At 47.5% G+C, this 20,214-nt stretch overlaps 1 protein-coding gene and 1 non-coding gene across 2 annotated transcripts in view; both read left to right on the top strand.

Moving 5' to 3' along the window:
- GOLGA1 (golgin A1) overlaps window positions 1–19,666 on the top strand; it is a 49,782-nt gene extending 30,116 nt beyond the window's left edge. Inside the window, exons 14-23 of the mRNA XM_024762498.1 lie at window positions 394–543; window positions 1,095–1,190; window positions 10,704–10,793; window positions 11,609–11,711; window positions 11,814–11,974; window positions 12,311–12,457; window positions 15,414–15,473; window positions 16,032–16,202; window positions 16,728–16,814; window positions 17,400–19,666. Of these exons, the coding sequence (XP_024618266.1) occupies window positions 394–543; window positions 1,095–1,190; window positions 10,704–10,793; window positions 11,609–11,711; window positions 11,814–11,974; window positions 12,311–12,457; window positions 15,414–15,473; window positions 16,032–16,202; window positions 16,728–16,814; window positions 17,400–17,480 (1,146 nt within the window). The 3' untranslated portion in view covers window positions 17,481–19,666. The remainder of the gene's footprint in view (window positions 1–393; window positions 544–1,094; window positions 1,191–10,703; window positions 10,794–11,608; window positions 11,712–11,813; window positions 11,975–12,310; window positions 12,458–15,413; window positions 15,474–16,031; window positions 16,203–16,727; window positions 16,815–17,399) is intronic.
- TRNAA-UGC (transfer RNA alanine (anticodon UGC)) lies at window positions 14,421–14,493 on the top strand. The gene has a single exon. It is a non-coding gene; the product is annotated as a tRNA-Ala (tRNA).
- Window positions 19,667–20,214: the final 548 nt, after the last annotated feature.

Here is a 20,214-nt window from a genome sequence, read left to right as displayed (position 1 = left end):
AGAGGAAGCAGGCTCAGAAAGGCGATCAGATCACTAGCCCAAGGTCTCCCAGCTAGTAAATGGCTGAACCCACATCTTTCCTAGGTCAAAGCCCTTGTTCTTCATCACTGTGTTATGTGCCTCCCCAGGGAAAAGCCTCATCCATAGAGGGCAGCAATGAGTAGAGTGAAGGAGGGCTGTGTCTTAGGACTGGCTGGTGCCCAGAGCTGTCCCCCCAGAACCAAGACCAATCCCAGATTCCAGCTCCTAGGCAGGCCAGGGGACCTCAGCGGCAACCAGGGTGGAGGTCAGGAAGGAGAGTTGTTTCTATTGGACACTCATCTTTGGGTCACCGAGGGACAGAATAAAGCCCCCATTGTCACCACGAATAACTGTCCTCTGCTACCCCCTCAGGCCTCCGCAAACAAGGAGAGCAGCTGTGCACAGCAGCAGGTCCTCGCTCTGGAGCAGCAGTGCACAGAGCAGATCCACGCACTGGAGGCCCAGCTCTCTGCCCTGGAGAAAGCTCGGGCAGCCGACCATGCGGCCGCGGAGCGGAAGGTGGTGAGTGAGGAAAGGAGAGGGGCCGGGCACGGGAGCACCACGTTCCCGTGTGGCTCGGCTGCCAAGTTGTTTGATGGGAAGAAGACCAGCCCTCCTCTGAAGTAGGGAACCACTTTTTGGAGCAGTTTTTATCTTTCACCAAAACACCTGCTCATGAGACTGGATGTTAAAAGGCTGCTTTTTATAAAAACCCTGAACAAATGGGTTTTCTTTTTCCTTGGGCTGCACATGGACTTCCTGGTGCTTCCTGACCAGTCCCATCAGCGGCTTCCCACTGCCTTTCTAAAATGTATACTGTTCATCCTTAATGGCTTCTCCCTTCCCTGGTCCCCCTCCTTGTTCCATAGGCTTCAGAATCAAGTGCCTTAGTTCTCGTGAGGAGGGTGACTCTCCCTTCCTCACCCCAATCCCCATTCTCATCTCCCACCCCTGCAGTGGCAACAAAAGGAAGGGGGGCATTTTTAAAGGTTCCATGTCAAAGAGATAGGACTGTGCTCAGGGGAAATATGGTAAAGACCTTTTCTTTTATACATACTTTTCTCAATTTGCAGAGAGAGCTGGAGCAAGAAAATGCAGGCCTTAAAGAAAGTAAGAATGAATGTGAACATTCTCTACAACATCACCAACTTGAACTAAAGAAGCTGAAGGTATTTATCTAATTGAATCAGTTTCACAAAAGTATCATGTCTTTCATGTGTGTATTTGGAGTGGCCAGGTGAACGTTCTATACGTAGAGTAGAGAAGGAATGAAACTAGCATTTGTTCAGAGTTCTGCTAGGCGTTTGCAACAAATTGTCACCTCATTAAGTCCTCTCAGTGATGAAGGACATAGGGAGAGTTGTGCTTATTTTGCAGTTAATGTCGTCGAGGTTCTGAGTGTAAGTAATTTGTCCAGGTTCCATAGTTAGAGGTGGTGCTGCTCTGACTTTTCACTCCACCACAGAGACCCAGCCCTTCCTCTCTGTCCTCGTCAACAGCTGACTGACAGTAATGCTGTCAAAGCACCACTGTCACTGATTTCCAGTGAGGCCAGTAAAGCAAGACCTTAAAACATCACGAGGGCCTTATTTGTTTGTTTGTAACAGGGAGCAGGTACAGAAATGAAGAAAAAACAACCTGCTGGATTGTTTCCCGTTCCCTTCTGAGAACTTGGTGCTTTGATCAGATGCTGCCACCTTCATTGCCGGGACATAACTGGATTCAGGGGAAGGAGTCTGCCACTTTCTTGTAGGCCTCCAGGCTCCCCTGTCCCCTTTTATAGCAGCCCTTAGATGATAGATCTTTGCAGGACTTGCCCAGCTGTGGTCATGACACAAAGATCTTGTGGATCCTTTGGCAGAGATCTTCTCAGAGAACATCCATAGCTGAGGCCTGCACTGAGTCAGCTTTTACCAGTAGTCTCTGCTAAGCTATGTAGGTGCTAGTGCAGTAGTGCCATGTTATGGAAAGCATGGACTTCAGAGTCAAATATTTCTTCATGCATTCCCTTCAACAAACATCTGAGTACTTGTGGGCCCCATTGTAGGTGCTGGGATGTGGCAATGAGCAAAACAGACAAAATCTTTCCCCCTCCCCTAACCTGTGGAGCTTGTAACTAGAGACAGTAAACATATTTTTTTAATTTAATTTTATTTATTTTTTATACAGCAGGTTCTTATTAGTCATCAGTTTTATACACATCAGTGTATACATGTCAATCCCAATCTCCCAATTTGTCACAATACCACCACCACCCCGCTACTTTCCCCCCTTGGTGTCCATACGTTTGTTCTCTACATCTGTGTCTCTGTTTCTGCCCTGCAAACTGGTTCATCTGTACCATTTTTCTAGGTTCCACATATATGTGTTAACATACGATAATTTTTTTCTCTTTCTGACTTACCTCACTCTGTATCACAGTCTCTAGATCCATCCACGTCTCTACAAATGATCCAATTTTGTTCCTTTTTATGGCCGAGTAATATTCCATTGTATATGTACCACATCTTCTTTATCCATTCATCGAGACAGTAAACACTTGATAAATAGTTATAAATGCTATGAAGACAATAAAGCAGAGTAAAGGACAGAGAGGACGGAGGAATGGGCTCTTTTAAATATGGAGGTGAATACGGGAACCAGGATGGCAGAGTAGAAGGACATGCTCTCACTCCCTCTTGTGAGAACACCAGAATCTCAAGTAGCTGCTGGACAATCATCAACAGGAAGACACTGGAACTCACAAAAAAGATACCCCACATCCTAAGACGAAGGAGAATCCACAATGAGACGGTAGGACGGGCGCAATCACAGCAAAATCTAATCCCATAACTGCTGGGTGGGTGACTCACAGACTGGAGAACACTTATACCACAGATGTCCACCCACTGGAGTGAAGGTTCTGAGCCCCACATCAGGCTGCCCAACCTGGGGGTCTGGCAATGAGAGGAGGAATTTCTAGAGAATCAGACTTTGAAGCCTAGTGGGATTTGACTACAGGACTTCGGCAGGACTGGGGGAAACAGAGACTCCACTCCTGGAGGGCACACACAAAGTAGTGTGCACGTCAGGACCCAGGGGAAGGAGCAGTGACCCCGGGGAGACTGAACCAGACCTACCTGCTAATGTTGGAGGGTCTCCTGCAGAGACAGGGGGTGGCTGTGGCTTACCGTGGGGACAAGGACACAGCAGAAGTTCTGGGAAGTGCTCCATGGCTTGAGCCCTCACAGAGTCCGCCATTAGCCCCACCAAAGAGCCCAAGTAGGCTCCAGTGTTGGGTTGCCTCAGGCCAAACAACCAGCAGGGAGGGAACCCAGCCCCATCCATCAGCAGTCAAGCGGATTAAAGTTTTACTGAGCTCTGCCCACCAGAGCAACAGTCAGCTCTACCCACCACCAGTCCCTCCCATCAGGAAACCTGCACAAGCCACTTAGATAGCCTCATCCACCAGAGGGCAGACAGCAGGCGCAAGAAGAACTAAATCCTGCAGCCTGTGGAACAAAAACCACATTGACAGAACGATACACAGGATGAAATGGCAGAGAGCTATGTACCAGATGGAGGAACAAGATAAAACCCCAGAAAAACAACTAAATGAAGTGGAGATAGGCAACCTTCCAGAAAAAGAATTCAGAATAATGATAGTGAAGGTGATGCAGGACCTCAGAAAAGGAATGAAGGCAAAGATCGAGAAGGTGCAAGAAATGTTTAACAAAGACCTAGATGAATTGAAGAACAAACAAACAGAGATGAGAAATAAAATAACTGAAATGAAAACTACACTAGAAGGAATCAATAGCAGAATAACTGAGGCAGAAGAATGGATAAGTGACCTGGAAGACAGAATGGTGGAATTCACTGCTGTGGAACAGAATAAAGAACCAAGAATGAAAAGAAATGAAGACAGCCTAAGAGACCTCTGGGACAACATTAAACGCAAACACATTCACATTATAGGGGTCCCAGAAGGAGAAGAGAGAGAGAAAGGGCCAGAGAAAATATTTGAGGAGATTATAGTCAAAAATGTCCCTAACATGGGAAAGGAAATAGCCACCAAAGTCCAGGAAGTGCAGCAAGTCCCATACAGGATAAACCCAAGGAGAAACACGCTGAGACACATAGTAATCAAATTGGCAAAAATTAAAGACAAAAATTACTGAAAGCAGCAAGTGAAAAATGACAAATAACCTACAAGGGAACTCCCATAAGTTTAACAGCTGATTTCTCAGCAGAAACTCTACAAGCCAGAAGGGAGTGGCATGATATACTTAAAGTGATGAAAGGGAAGAACCTACAACAAAGATTACCTGGCAAGGATCTCATTCAGATTCAATAGAGAAATCAGAAGCTTTACAGACAAGCAAAAGCTCAGAGAATTCAGCACCACCAAACTAGCTCTACAACAAATGCTAAAGGAACTTCTCTAAGTTGAAACACAAGAGAAGAATAGGACCTACAAAAACAAACTTCTCAAATAAACAATCTAACCTTACACCTAAAGGAACTAGAGAAAGAAGAACAAACAAAACCCAAAATTAGCAGAAGGAAAGAAATCAAGATCAGAGCAGAAATAAATTAAATAGAAACAGAGATAACAATAGCAAAGATCAATAAAACTAAAAGCTGGTTCTTTGAGAAGATAAAACAAAATTTAGAATGGGAGAAAATATTTGCAAACAAATCAATGGACAAAGCATTAATCTCCAAGATATATAAACAGCTCATGCTGATATATAAACAGCTCAGTTTTAAAAAAACAACCCAATCCAAAAGTGGACAGAACACCTAAATAGACATTTCTCCCAAGAAGACATACAGCTGGCCAAGAAGCACATGAAAAGCTGCTCAACATCACTAATTATTAGAGAAATGCAAATCAAAACTACAATGAGGTATCACCTCACACCAGTTAGAATGGGCATCATCAGAAAATCTACAAACAACAAATGCCGGAGAGGGTGTGGAGAAAAGGGAACCCTCTTGCACTGTTGGTGGGAATGTAAATTGATACATCCACTATGGAGACCAGTATGGACATTCCTTAAAAAACTAAAAATAGAATTACCATATGATCCAGCAGTCCCACTATTGGGCATATACCTAGAGAAAACCACAATTCAAAAAGACACATGCACCCCAATGTTCATTGCAGCACTATTTACAATAGCCAGGTCATGGAAGCAACCTAAATGCCCATTGCCCGACGAATGGATAAAGAAGCTGTGGTACATATATACAGTGGAATATTACTCAGCCATGAAAAGGAACGAAACTGGGTCATTTGTTGAGACGTGGATGGATCTAGAGACTGTGATACAGAGTGAAGTAAGTCAGAAAGAGAAAAACAAATATCGTATATTAACACATATATGTGGAACCTAGAAAAATGGTACAGATGAACCAGTTTGCAGGGCAGAAATTGAGACACAGATGTAGAGAACAAGCGTATGGACACCAAGGGAGGAAAGCCATGGGGGGCGGGGTGCTGTGATGAATTGGGCGATTGGGATTGACATGTATACACTGATGTGTATAAAATTGATGACTAATAAGAACCTGCTGTATAAAAAAAAAATTTAAAAATTAAGAAAAAAGATATATATGGAGGTGAGGGAAGGTGTCAGTGAGATTTGAGCAAAAGGTCTGAATAACGCGAAGGGGACAGCAATGCGATTTTTTGGGGAAGGAATATTCCAGACAGAAGAAATAGCAAAGAGAAACACGCTTATGCAGAGAAAAGCTTGGTTTGTTCAGAGAACAGCACAAAGGCCACTGTACCTGCCACTCTGTGGGCTGGGGGAGAGCGGTGGATGATAGAAGGTCATTGGGGAAGCAGTTGGAGGTTTTAAGCAGAGGAGTGACGTGAGAAGTTTTGTAGTAAAAGGATTACTCTGGCTGTATGTGGAAAATGTAAAGGAGGCAAATACAGAAGCAGAAAGACCTTTTAGGAAGCTCAGATATTACTGTGTGTACTCCATTTAAGGATATAAAAGACAAAATTGAACATTTCAGCAGAGATTTGGAAATTATAATAGAAGACGGTAGTTTTGAAAAGGAATCTAATTAGGGTTTCCCTGGTGGCACAGTGGTTAAGAATCCACCTGCCAAGGCAGGGGACACAGGTTCGATCCCTGATCCGGGAAGATCCCACATGCCGAGGAGCAACTAAGCCCGTGCACCACAACTACTGAGCCTGCACTCTAGAGCCCACAAGCCACAACTATTGAAGCCCATATGCCACAACTGCTGAGCCCACATGCCACAGCTGCTGAATCCTGCACGCCTAGAGCCCATGCTCTGCAACAAGAGAAGCCACCACAATGAGAAACCCGCACACTGCAACAAAAAACAGCCCCCGCTCGCCACAACTAGAGAAAGCCTGCATGCAGCAGTGAAGACCCAATGCAGCCAAAAATAAATAAAATTTTTTAAAAAAGAAAAGGAATCAAATTAGAATTCCAAAACTGAAAAATGCAGTAGCTGAAAGTAAAAATGCAGATTACAAAAGGGCATGAGGAAACTTTTTTGGGGTAATGGATATTTTCACTATTTTTATTTTGGTGATGGTTCCAGCATAATTCATCAGTTGCATACTTTAAATATGTGCAGTTTATTATTTGCCAATTATACTTCAGTAAAGTTGTTTAAAAAACAATGAATGAAGGCTTCCCTGGTGGCGAAGTGGTTGAGAGTCTGCCTGCCGATGCAGGGGACGTGGGTTCGTGCCCCGGTCTCGAAGGATCCCACATGCCGCGGAGCGGCTGGGCCTGTGAGCCATGGCCGCTGAGCCTGTGCGTCCGGAGCCTGTGCTCCGCAACGGGAGAGGCCACAACAGTGAGAGGCCCGCGTACCGCAAAAAAAAAAAAAAAAAAAAAAAAAAAAACAATGAATGAGCTTAACAGCAGATTAGAACTAAAGAGAGAAGTAGTGAAATGGAAGAAAGGTCAGAATAAAATGCAGAAAAGAGAAGATAAAAGACATACAGGGTACTATGAGATGTTTTATCATGTGTCAGTAGAAGCCCAGAGGAAATGAAAAAGATGAGACAGAAGCAATCATTAAAGAGATAATGGCTGAGAATTTTTCAAAGTGATGAAAGCTCTCAAGTCACAGGTACAGGTATAAGAATCCTTACAAATCCAAACAGGATAAATTTTACAATGCAGCCACAGTGCCGTAGGAGCACTAAAGAAAGCCAAGAAAACACGAAGAATTAGGCACCAACAGACTTGCACTAAAGTAAGTACTAAAGAGCATCTTTCAGGTGAAGGAAAATTCTAGATGGAAGTACGGAAGATGTAGAGGGAAGAATGGAGGGCAGTGATTATTGCAAGTATGTGCACAAGAAGAAACAGAAAGTCTGCCCCACAGCATGTGACTCATGGTCCAGTCAGGAGAGAGGAACTACCCCAGTTATTTGAGAATTTGTGTTCTAATGTAAAGTTTTTAATCCAGCACTGAAACAGTTAAAAGATAGTAGCAACTGCAGGACACAGCTTCCAACCCTAGGACTCAGGGAACAAAGTGAAGATGTTGGAATTATTTAGGAATTAAGAAGAGGAGCCCCACAGATTTGAAACTCAGACCTGTGAGGAGGGGGCTCTGTACAGTTGGTGCTGGTGTGTTTGTTGGGGGATAGGGCAGTAAAAGAATTCAGCCGCAAGTGTGGGGAAGACTGCAGAGTGGATGCAACTGCTGCTTTGAGAAGAAATTGCAGCTGCCAGGGCCAAGCAGCATTGCTCACAGAAACTGGAAGCTGACGGAAAGGAGCAAGTCTTTCTCCCTCCTCCTGCCTTCCAGTCTCCCTGGAGCTCCCCCTTTTGGCAGAGATGAGTATGTATATGAATATGGAGCCCGACCTGGAGAAATAGGGTTTGCAGATTCCCAGGCACAGCATCACAAAGCAGAATATGAAAGGGTGGGTCTGGGCTGAGGCAATAACTTAAAAACCAGCACACACAGGCTATTTAGAAGTGTGGTTAATTTTCAAACGTTTGAGTGAGTTTTCTCGATATCTTGGATTTCTAGTTTAATACCATTATAGTCAGATAATATTCTAAATAATTTCAGTTCTTTGATATTTATTTAGACTTGTTTTATGACCCAACCTATAGTGTATCTTGGTAAATATTTCAGTGCACTTGGAAAGAATATATATTCTGCTAGTAGGGAGAGCGTTCTATAAATGCTAATTAGATCAAGTTCATTAATAGTATTGTTCAAATCTTCTGTGGGTCTTCTATTTTTTGTTTTTTTTCTTTTTTGGTATATTCCATCACTTACTGAGAGGGCTGCTAGGTCTTCAGCTGTAATCGTGGATTTGTCTCTTTCTCTCTTTAGTTCTGTCAGTCTTCTGGTATTTTGAAGCGCTATTTTTAGATGCACACTTTTTGTTTGTTTGTTTGTTTGGATCCATATTTTTCAAAACAGCCCTCTGGGGAAATCATTCCCAGGTGCAGAGGGCTGTGCTCATGGGTAGCCTGCTGGCTTCTGCAGTGAACCTGAGCTATGCTGATCGGTCTCAAATCCTGGATCGTGTGTGGCTCTGTGGCAGTAGCTGAGACTCTACAACCACGTATACCCAGTTCTGGGTGTCACCCTGGCCCCTCACTAGCTGATGCTTGAGGGAATCCAGTGTCCTTTTTTCAAACTGAAGATGATAACCCTTGACCTCAAGAGGTTTACCCGGGGGATCAAGCGTGACCATGGATGAAAAGTACCAAGTACAGTTCCTGGCATGCTTCCTGCCTTCTCGCTCACAGCCCGCCTGCTGTCCTCTTAAGACATCATCAGCAGTCATAGCGTCTCTTCTAAACTTCCCCAGAAAAGGCTCCTGTGGAGGCATGACATTCCTGTCACCTGGCCCACCTGGGCTTGCAGGGCCAGGGTTTCGTAGCTCCAGTCAGCCTGAGATCTCTTGCTCCTTCTCCTGTAGCAGCAGAGCTTCTCCCGATGAAGGGGGTTGTCTGGGGTAGTTCGAGGTCTCACTGTCAGCCTCTTGAGTTCCTGCACCAATTTTCCTTGTCTACTAGAGGTGGACTCACAGAATGTCAATTCTGACAGCTCCCCAGTAGGAACCAGAATGGCACTGGCCGTGAGGCTGACGTCTCCATGCATTAACCCGCCTGGACTGGTGTGAGTGGGAAAGGAGATATCGTAGGAGGAGTTGAATAGTTCACTGAACCAGAAAGACTTGTCCAACTGGAACCTGGGGCTTCAGATCTCTTCTCTGCCTGTGTCGTGCTGTCTCTTGCCCTGTCAGTCACCCAACTCATCCTTGCTTTTCTCAACGATGTAGACTGTGTCCTAGAGGTTGGGAGGACATCACCTCAGCAGCTCCAAGCTGGTATCATTTCAACTTAGCAACCCCAGGGAAAAGAGGGCATCTCCCTCTCAGCTTCACCATATAAAAAAAGATTCTGATATAAAAAGGGATTTGATTGGTTCATCTTGGGTGACAGAGCCATCCTTTGGACAAATCACATTGGCCAAGGGGATGATTTACTGTGATTGGCCAGGCCTGAATCACATGCTTATTCTTGTTTTTTTTTTGTTTGTTTGTTTTGTTTTTTTGCGGTACGCGGGCCTCTCACTGTCGTGGCCTCTCCCGTTGCAGAGCACAGGCTCTGGACGCGCAAGCTCAGCGGCCATGGCTCACGGGCCCAGCCGCTCCGCGGCATGTGGGATCTTCCTGGACCAGGGCACGAACCCGTGTCCCCTGCATCGGCAGGCAGACTCTCAACCACTGCGCCACCAAGGAAGCCCACATGCTTATTCTTGTAGCCACAAAATGGGGACATCATTATTGGTAACCCTACCAGAACCATGTAGAATTCTGGGGTGGGAGTGGGGATTAGCAGTGATGAGGCTCTTACCCCCCCCCACCAAAAGGGGTGATTCTGGGTAGACATAAACAGCAGACATCCCTGACCAGTGTGCAGGCACCTGAGAAGTCATATTATTCATCTGGGGGTTGATCAGCGAGCCCGGCGTCAGCCTCAGGGAAGAGGACTGATGTGATTGTCAGGAGGGAGTCCCTCCCTCCTGTGCTCTGGCGGGAGGGCGCAGCGGGGCAGCCCTGCTTGTGGTAGAAAAGACTGGTGGTAGAGTGTAGCAGCCAAAGGCTTGGCTCAGCTCAGACTCTGGCTTAAAATGTGGCCATGCCACTTACTAGCTCTAGGACCTCAGGCAATTATTTAACCTCTCAGAGCCTCAGTTTTCTCTCCTGTAATATGGATGATTTTGATGAATTTGTGACATTTCCTGTATTAAAATTCAGTAATTGCTTATTATCATTTCTGTAACCAGATTGCTCCAGTCTGCTACTCCGTTCACGTCAGCCTGGGTCTTCTTGTTCTGTGTTGATTTCATTAGACCACCTCTTTTGAGTCTAGGTCCCCTAGGCTTTGGCCTGAGTACTAGCTGGTGTGTTCACGGGACGACTGACCTTCCACGGTGTGCCTGTTCCCAGAGGTTGGTGGGTTGTCCACAGGAACAGTTCTCAGAGGCACACAGAAGGCAGTGCAGCGAAAGAGTAGCCTGGGAACCTTGGGAAGCAGGAAACACTTTCATCTGGCCCTGCAAGACGGCCCTCCCTCTGTGGGCGTCACGTGAAGTGTGCAGCTAAAAAAAGGTGAACTGAAGTTCTGGACTCAATCTCCTACCCATTTTCTGGATTGTAGGAAGAATGGAGCCAAAGAGAAATTGTGAGTGTGGCAATGGCTCAAGCCCTGGAAGAGGTGCGGAAGCAAAGGGAAGAGTTCCAGCAACAGGTAGGCCCCCTGTGATGCCTCCATCTCAGTCCCAGGCAGGACCAACCTACCTCCTGGTCTGTCCAGGGCAGAGGGTGGACACAGGTCTCAGGAGTGTCGTCAGCTGCTTGATTCCCCTGATGTCTCTAGGAAGATGGGAGAAAGATGTTAGAAAGAAACCCTCACCCCATAGGATGGCCTTTTAAAATTTCGATAGTTAATGTGATAAACATCACCTGGGGAAAAGTCCAGAACGAGGTACTACTGGGCTCTAATTCTGTGAGGTGGGCCACCACCGGCCGCAGGCCCCAGAGACCACATACAGTTGAGCTCTCAGCAGCAAGGGTGGGAAAAGCCTTCCTTTGAGGACAGACTCAAGAGTCAGGCCCCAGATCTAGGTGACTGGCTCTAGGTCTTTGTTCGGTCCTTAACAGATCTGTCTGAGTTGCCTCTGAAAAGACCCTATGATAATCATACCTTCAAGAATATGATAATGAGGTCATTTGTATCAAATGCTGGGCACGTCACAGGCCCTCAGGACGTGGAAGTTACGGTTTTGACAGCTTTCGGAAGGCTGGGCAGAAAGGCCATGTCTCTGGTAGGCCCACTACAGGCCAGAGGGGCAGTGAGGGTGATTGCCCCTGTGCAGGGCCCCTGCCGAGGAGAACTGATTTGTGCATGTTTATAGGAGCAGAGGTTAGCTTGGGGAATGTTCTAGGCTGTGGCCTTCAGGGAGGGATTCGTGGAGGACCCTGGTAGTGGAAAAGTGGAGACTCCTTTAGGGAAGATGGGATTATTGCTACCAACCTTCTCTCTCGTTGGTTTTTCTCTCTGAGGCTGCTAACCTGATCGCCATAGGAGGTGAGAAGGAGCAGAGTCTGCAGGAAAAAACTGAAGTGATTCTCCAGAAAGAGCAAGAGATTCTCCAACTGAAGAAAGGTGAGGGGTCTGCTAAGGCTGAGCCTTTTCACCTGTTCTTGCCTGGACCCCTGTCTGGAGGTGGCCCAGTCACCGCGCTCACCTCCCCTCTGCCCGGCCTAGGTCACGACTCCGCCCTGCTGCAGATGCGCCAGCTGCAGAGTGAGCTGGAGGCCCTGAGGGGCCTGAGGGCCGAGCAGTCGGAGGCTGCCGACGCGCAGGAGGGCCTGCTGAGGCTGCGGAGCCAGGAGCAGGGCGTGGTGCTCTCGGTCAGCGAGCCTCATGTGAGTCCCGCCTGAGCCGCCTCCCTGTGCCTCAGCTTCCTCTCCAACGGGGGGCGACTCACCACGAGGGGTTGTGCGTGTTGAGGAGCCCATTTGACGTGATGACACCTGTCAGTGTTCAGGTGTTGAAGCCCTTCCTTCACAGCAGGCTCCTTGCATGGAGAGCTAATTGTCCCCCCTGCAGGCTCTGTGACGGGGTTGCCATAGTTTAAGTCTGGTTCCTGGCTAGCTGCCTGGTGGAGCACATCAGTCGTCACCTTTGGAATGAGTCTGGCCCCCTTCCCTAGGGATCTGTGGCTTAGCTTGACCATGTCCTGTGCTGCCACCACCCTGTAGGTGACCTCGAGGGCCGGGCAGGACCCTGTGTACCAGCTTCCGGCTGCAGAGGGGATACCAAATGGTGAGATGGGGACCGCCATGGATCTTGGGCAGCTACAGAAGGAAAAACAGGACTTGGAGCAGCAACTTCTAGAGAAAAATAAGGTGAGGACGCTCTTTACCTCAGCTATTTATGTCCCTTTCCCTGTCTTTGTGCCTAAAACCATCCAGTCCGTTCTTCAAGAGTTGTGCTGATGCCCCTGGGCCCCTCTTGGGGGAGGTGTTACCTCTTCCATCACAAGGGCTTCTTCCTGGTTCTCCTCTTCTGCTTCCTCCTGCACGGCCCTCTTCCTTTCACACTCACGCAGTCTCCTCCCAGACCCCCCACCTGAGATGGTATCTGGAGTATTAGAGCTGGAACAGTGGCAGGTCTCAGTGTCCCCAGCCCCCTCTGCCATCGCCAGCTAGGTCCCATGACCAGTCACCTTACCTCTGTACTTTTTTCTACAGCTGTGAAATGAGAGCAGTGATACCTGCCTTTCAGTGGTTTTGTGAGGGGGAGGTTGGGGGATGAAAGGAAACTGTTTGTTAGCTTCCTGTAAACTTTCTGGTATTTGATAGAGGCTTAATAAATGTCATGATTCCACCCACCCTGCCTGGCCTCTGCACCTGTAAATGCAGGGTCTCGTTTGAGCCTCGTTTTTAAAATGTCCTGTGAAGTTAAATGTGTTGGCTAGTCAGTGCTCTGGCCTGAAATTCCGCCCCCAAATTGTGTGATTACTCTTTAACAAAGGAGAAAGGTGGTCATTCTTTATCTCCCCCACCCCCGCCTGTCTCCCCCTTTCACTCACACACACACACACAGGCTCTTAATCTCTCATCATGAAATATAAAACATAGAAGAGTGCACACTGTGTGTCCCTGGGTACAGCCCTCGGACAGCTTCTCCAAATTGCACTCACATCCTTGGCGATCTCCCCCATCCTGTGTGCTGCTGGCACCACATCCATACCTTGAATCCAGATGGCTCCTGTGAAGTGTAGACTCCTGTATCTACCCTATTTCTCTATGTCAGTGTCTGAAAGGCCCCTGAAATTTACAACATCCAGAAGCAGACTTCAGACTGACCACGCTCTCTAGCATCTACTGCCATCTTTCCTGTCTCAGTAAATGGCAAAAACCTTGGAGTCATCCTTGTCCCCTTTGTTTCTTTCACAAGCAACATCCAAATCATTAAGGAATCCATTTGGCTCTCCCTTCAAACTGTACGCACAATGAGCTGCTTCTCATCCCTGCCACTGCTACCACCCGAGACCAGGTGACCATCCTATCTTCCCTAGAGGACGGTGTTGGCCTTCTAATTGGTTTCCCTGTCACTTGTCTGTTCCGGCCCTCTGATGACTCTCTGTCCCCATAAAAGCCAAAGTCCTTGCAGTGGCCCACAAACCCTTTGTGGTCTGACTCCTTACTGCCCCCTTCCCCGTACCCTCTGCTCTCCCCCAGCATTCCCTCTCAGCCACAGTGGCCTTGCCTTTCTGTGAATATCAAGCACCCTCCCGCCTCAGGGCCTTTGTACTTGCTGAGCCTTCTGTCTGGAAGGTCCTTTCCCCAATTACCCTCACTTCCTTTATGGTGTCATTTTGTCAGTGAGGCTATCCCGCTACCCTGCCAGCCCTCACCAACAGAACTCCCAGTCCCCTCACCTTGCTTTTTTTTCTCCAGGCCTCTTAATACCTTCTGATACACTGTATATTTGCTTATTGACACTGTTCTCTCTTGAGGGCAGACATTTTTTCTTTTCTTTTTTTTTTCCTGCTGTTTCCGCAGCCTCTAGGCTGGTGTAGAGACTCGGTATTCATTGGATAAGTTAATGAATGAGTCAAAACCTAGAAAATCAAGTAACATAAACTAGCAAATGTACTTTTGGGGGAATGCCCAGCTTCACAGTCAAGCAGAGAATACAGATTGGAACAAAACATTACCATTTTGTCAGTGGGGTGTTGCAGGCAGTGTGACAGGAGCTGGAGGCGCTTTCCCAGCCGTCTCATCCCCAGGGGGCCGTGGCCATACTGCTCTTGAGACGACGAAGCTTATTACAGCTTTGTTTGAAAATGGAGGCTCAGGGAGTTCCCTGGTGGTCCAGTGGTTAGGACTTGGCGCTTGCACTGACATGGCTCCGGGTTCAATCCCCGGTCGGGGAACTCAGATCCCACAAGCCATGCAATGTGGCCAAAAAAAACGTAACTCAGCTACACAAGAAGATATGGGGCATCCCCTAGAGTTACTGTCACATTAAAAGTTATAATTAGCAAAACTATAAAGCTGTGGAAACTCTGATAAATGAAAACTACTATTCAAAATTCTAGCTACTCAGTGCAAGAATGGTGACATGGACTAGAAGTCCACAGGAAAAACTCATTTTGATATAGTTGTGAGATTTTGGAGAAATTTTTATTTAAAATTTTTTCCCTGTAATGTCGATTACACATTAAATTTTTTCATTGGGAAAACAGAGTTCAGCCTTTCGGGTGGTTAATGGAATGTGTAATAAATTATATTTAAGGCCCATAATACTAATAAGCTCACTAAAAATAAATAAGGAAAATAAAGACATAAAACCCATTGTTGTTGGGTTGTGCCGAAAAACCACGATCTTTAATACTGTTCAAAATAAGTGTTAAAAATTATTATGGTATTTCAGGAGATCAATGGTGATGATGAGAATCATAAATTTTGGCCCAAGTATCCTACTTGGGGATGATGGCACATAAATATCATTCTGAAGGGCAGAATATACTGTGCAGAGGCATTTCTAGCTACGCTGCCTGTGGAGGCGAGCGCCAGAAGCAGTCCTAAGGCCCCAGGCCGGGAGGGGTGGGACGGCACTGCGGCAGCGGCGGGGCCAGGAGAGCAGGGCTGTGCACAGCCTCAGCACGTGGGGGAAGGAGGCCGAGGCAGCAGGTGTGGCAGTGCAAGCTCCTCAGGAGATGAAGCAGGGGCTTCTAACAGGTGTATGGGGACCCAAGGGGTTGTCTGTCTGCTCTATGGTCCTTTGCACTTTAAAGATGGTGAAACGTGCATTTAATGAATGGCCTTTTGTCGGGGTGGGGCTTTGCCTCAGACCATAAAGCAGATGCAGCAGAGGATGCTGGAACTCAAGAAGACGCTGCAGAAGGAGCTGGTGAGTGGCCCCCTTCTCCCCGCTGCCCATGCCCTCCTGCCTCTGTGCTCCTCCTGCCTGATGACGCTCCCCCCGCAGGGGACTGCAAGAGGTCTCTGGGAAGTCAGGCTGGTGGGACAGTGGCCCTGCCACCTTGAACGTGCTCCTGGAAAGTGGCTCTGTGACCCCCGGCACGAACCCTCTTTCTCTGAGCCTGTGTGTTGTCTGAGAGGTCAGTGAGGTGACGTATGGCCGTGTGTGAATGGCAGAGGCCAGGCCCAGACGTGGGAGAGCGGCGCCTCTGTCCTGACTGGGTGCTCACTGCCCCAGGAAACGAGTCCTGATGCGGGTAAAGGAAGTGGCTGAACTTCCCCACATACCTCTCTCCCTCCTCAGCCAGCACCCTGCGTTCTTCAGGTGTTGGTGCTTCCTTCGCAGGTGGGGCCCTTTTCGCCCTACTCTGTGCAGGGTGTGGCAGAGAACTGCAGGTGATCACAGCCAGGGCCAAGTGAATCTCCCCTGTGATTTTCGAACCTGTCTTGAAGGGTTCAATGTAGCGTCTTTCCATTGGTTTTTCAGAAAATCAGACCCGATAACGAGCTTTTTGAAGTCCGGGAGAAGCCTGGGCCTGAAATGACAAACATGGCCCCTTCTGTCACGAATAATGCTGACCTGACTGATGCCCGCGAGATCAACTTTGAGTACCTCAAACACGTGGTTTTAAAATTCATGTCCTGTCGCGAATCTGAGGTAAAAGACTTTTGAGTTGCCCTTTGGGTACTGAGTTCCACCCCAGGGCCTGGTTCATTTGTCCGCGCCCTGCCTGGCTTCCCACCACATCCATTTCTTTCTTCCTGTCCCCCATTCCGCTTTGACCACCAACGTGAGCACTCAGTCATTTCTCCAGCGGGCACTGACCTGCTGGTTGAGCAGCAAGCAGGGGGCGCCGAGTAGGGAACTGGCTCCTGGGAGGAGATGTGGGTCGGATGCTGAGGCCAGAGTCCAGGGAACTGAACCCGCCCAGCAGTCCTGCCTCCTGCCGAAGAGCAGGTGGCCGCGGTGGTGTCCTGGTGGTCTCGCCAGTCCCCGAAGTAAAAGGTGGGGGAGGAAAAGAACCAGCAGACCTCAGAACGCCCACCTCCACCCTCTGCGTGGTCCTCGCTGACCAAGCCCGGAGCGCACAGGAGGAGCAGGGCCAGGAGACGCTGCCATGTAGCCCCCTGACCGCCTGATAACTGACCGAGGCCCGTGGCAGCAAGATTTGCTTTGTTTCAGGCTTTTCATCTTATAAAAGCTGTGTCAGTGTTGCTGAACTTTTCACAAGAGGAGGAGAACATGCTCAGAGAAACCCTGGAGTATAAGGTAGGGTTTCCTGGTCTGCTGCCCGCCTCCCAAAAAGTGTAGTCAGTCATTGCAGCCCTGGCAGGTGAGACCAGCCCACAGCTGCATCATTGGCTTGGAAGGTGCTTTTGGTTGATGAACTGGACTCGGGTAGTATTTACCGAGGACATGCTTTGTGCCCACAGGTCTCTGCTGTACTTGACTAACAGGGCCTTGTGTTCTTCTCCAGAGCACTTTCATTGGTATCACCTCATCAACAGCCCCAGGTCTGGCCAGCACCCAGACTTTGTTAAAAAATGAAAAATATTCAAAAAGTACCTGCGTAAATGCTATAATAGAAAACATTTTAAGGAAACGTTACCTAAATTCCACTCCCTTGTTCCTGTCACCTCAGGTTTTGCTCCTGTCTCCCTCCCATCTTTAGAATGGGCCTTGCAGCCCTGCACACTGGTTACCAGAACCACCGTCTTCACTGCTCTGCTCACAGCCAGAGTCCGGGTGTGTGGAGGGCGGGGGTGGCGGCCCACGGCTGGGGAGGGGCTCTTTCAGCTGCTTCGTACCTAGTCCTGATTCTCATCTCAGGAGCTTTTTCTGTTTCAAACCCAGATGTCATGGTTTGGGTCCAAGCCAGCTCCCAAGGGCAGCATCCGGCCATCCATCTCCAACCCTCGGATACCATGGTCCTAGGCGGCACCACCCAAGGATGTCCAAGGGCTGACACTTTTTCTGTGAAAAGAACACTGACACACCAGTCTGGGTGGGTTTTTAATCACTGTAACTGCAGTATTTTGTACAAGCATCTGAACATTGTTTACAAGACTTAAGGCCCACTCCTGCAGACTGATAAGAACCTCAGGAGGTAGCTGATCCTGTTGTTCTGGTCACCAGAGGGTTCTGGCACTACCCACATTTCCACAGTGCTGCTAAAATCCCAGCTCTGGCCAGCACCCATCTGCCCCTGAATCCTCTTTCAAGGTGAGCACTTAAAGCTGAAGCCCTCAGCATGTGTCAGAGAGGAGGCGGCTGATCTATCGTGTGGTGATGACACTGGACATAGACAGCCCTTCAAAATGGTGCCCAGCAGCCCAGACCCACCTAGTTCTGCCACGAAGAGCCAACTCAGTGAGGCCGGCCTTTAAAAACTCCCTTTCCCTTTCAGTATGTTTGGGTTCAGATGAGTTAGAAGCAGCTTTTTAACCCTTTCTCCCAAGGAAACATTATTTCACGTTGTTTCTCAGACCACCGAGAACTTTAGTTGTGTCCGTCTTTAAGGTACTCTGGGGCCAGTGTGGATTAATGAATATGCACCTTTCTGACAGTATCTCATTTTACTGAAGAAAACTAGCAAATGTATAAAAAGATCCTTAGTACCAAATACACTCAATTGCCTTTTTAATGAATGTACTTGTCTTGGATAGGTTGCTGGTAAACCATTTTAAACTATTTTTTATAGCTAAAGTTCCTTGCTATTATAAACATGTCTTCTGTATTATAAAATCCATTTAACTGGTGTTCTTAAAGGAAAATCAGAGCATCAAGAGGAAATTATTTCTAAGATTGGGAGCCCTGTCCCTTTGTAATGTCACTAGCATTCTTTGGCATCTGCTTCCCTCTGAAGCAGTGGTGGTGTTTCATTTGTTTAGCTCTTAATTCTGTGTTGTAACACTGAGCAAATGCTAATCACATTTTCTACTGCTAAGGACAGTTTGCTGTATTCAAAGGAAGCAGCAGCTGTCCCTCTCCCCAGGCTTGACCAAAACGTTGGAGGGTGGACTGCCTTGTAAGTGGAGCCACCGTCTCTCCCTGTCTGTCACCCTACCCCCAAATATTTAAGATGACACTACATTCATGTATGGCAACCAGGCAGCCCCTAGCTGGCTGCAGTACTTGATAGCATGCAAATGGCTCTGGAACTGACTGATAAAAACTTGTATTAGTTATCATTATAAAGAAAAGGGAATGTGCTTGCCCTGGATAAGGCACACTATCAAATCTAAAGGGAAACCATGTATTGAGTTATATAGTTTGATGAAAGTTTTATTGGTTAAATAAAAAACTGAATAACTGGAGCTCCTAAATTTATCATCAGTTATCCAATGATGTAAATGTTTCTCAACTATGTTTAGGGTTAAAATAAAGTATGTCTCACAGGAAAACAAGGATTTGCAATTAACGTAAGACAGTTCCGTGGACCTAGAAGTACCAAGCAAGGGCAGCATCACCCTCGTCCCCACTTGGGCTCTCTGCCATCCAAGTGACCCATTCTCCGGTTACCTACCTCCTCCTATGGCTCCCCCTGCAGATGTCTCACCTGTGTTTAGAATGCTGTTTTCCATTTATCTGGTGGGGACACAAAACAGGAGTCCCTTCTGTTCCATAATTTTGATGAATAGGAGGTAGCTCTTCCAGCTCTTCCAGGAAAGAATCCTAAGATTGGGTAGTTCAGGGCTTGCTAGAGGCGACTACCACACAGCCGTGGGAGCCCCGCCCGACTCCCCAGTGGCTTCTCCAGCCCTCGAGCTGGTCTCACCCACCACCCACGTTCGCCAGCCATTGTAGGCATCGTTGGTTGTGGGGCCCCTCACTAAGTCTGTACTTGCACAGGGAGGATTCATTCTGATCAGGCTTTCCTCCTGCATGTTGAATTTCCTTCAGCTTTAAGAAGAGTGGAGTAAATGTTCTAAGTGATTTGATGCACTTTTACTTGTATAAAAAGTTCTGTGATAGAGACAGTATATATAGTCCTTTATATGAGCATTGGATCTTGATCTCACCCTCCATGTTGTACACAGGGAGATTGTATTATCTAAAACTGCTGTAGAAAATTCACTTGTGGTGCAATACACTTTTTGATTAAAGCTCTTCAATCCAGAGGCAGTGGATTTAATTGATATAGTTTGGTGTCAGTACTTCTTTAACTTGTTAAATTTAGTACATTGTGTCTCACATTTAAAACTCCCAAGGCCAAGTTCAAGGCCTGTAGAACACTAGTCTTCCAGGAAGCACCTCCCCAGATTAGGTTTGGGTGAATAAACATTACATGTAATTTAATGAAGCCAGCAGCCCAGTCCTACCTCCCAGGAAGGGTGGGGTTCTGCAGAGGAGTTGGGAGGATTGTCACTTTGGTCAACCTCCATCTCCAAGGCCCACATGACTGGAAAGAGCTTCAGGGACATGAACGGGGTCCCTGCCTTTAGCAAACTGCAGTTACATGTGCCAAAAGGGAAAGAAAAGCATCTCTGCTCTTCAGAGAGGCCCACTGTTTGTTAGTGGTTACAGGGAACAAAATGTTCCTTTTATATCTATCTATAGGCTGATTGCTACCTGTTTCTGGCTCTTAACCCTTTAAAGAAAACAACATCACGGTGTTCCTGCCGAACAGCCGAACCCAGCGTCAGGAGGTGGTGACTGGGCCCGTCTA

The sequence above is a fragment of the Neophocaena asiaeorientalis genome, unplaced genomic scaffold (assembly GCF_003031525.2).
Source record: "Neophocaena asiaeorientalis asiaeorientalis breed wild unplaced genomic scaffold, Neophocaena_asiaeorientalis_V1.1 scaffold78, whole genome shotgun sequence".
Classification (NCBI taxonomy): Eukaryota; Metazoa; Chordata; class Mammalia; order Artiodactyla; family Phocoenidae; genus Neophocaena; species Neophocaena asiaeorientalis.
Note: the sequence above shows the minus strand (reverse complement) of the source record. Positions and strands in the feature narration are given on the sequence as shown.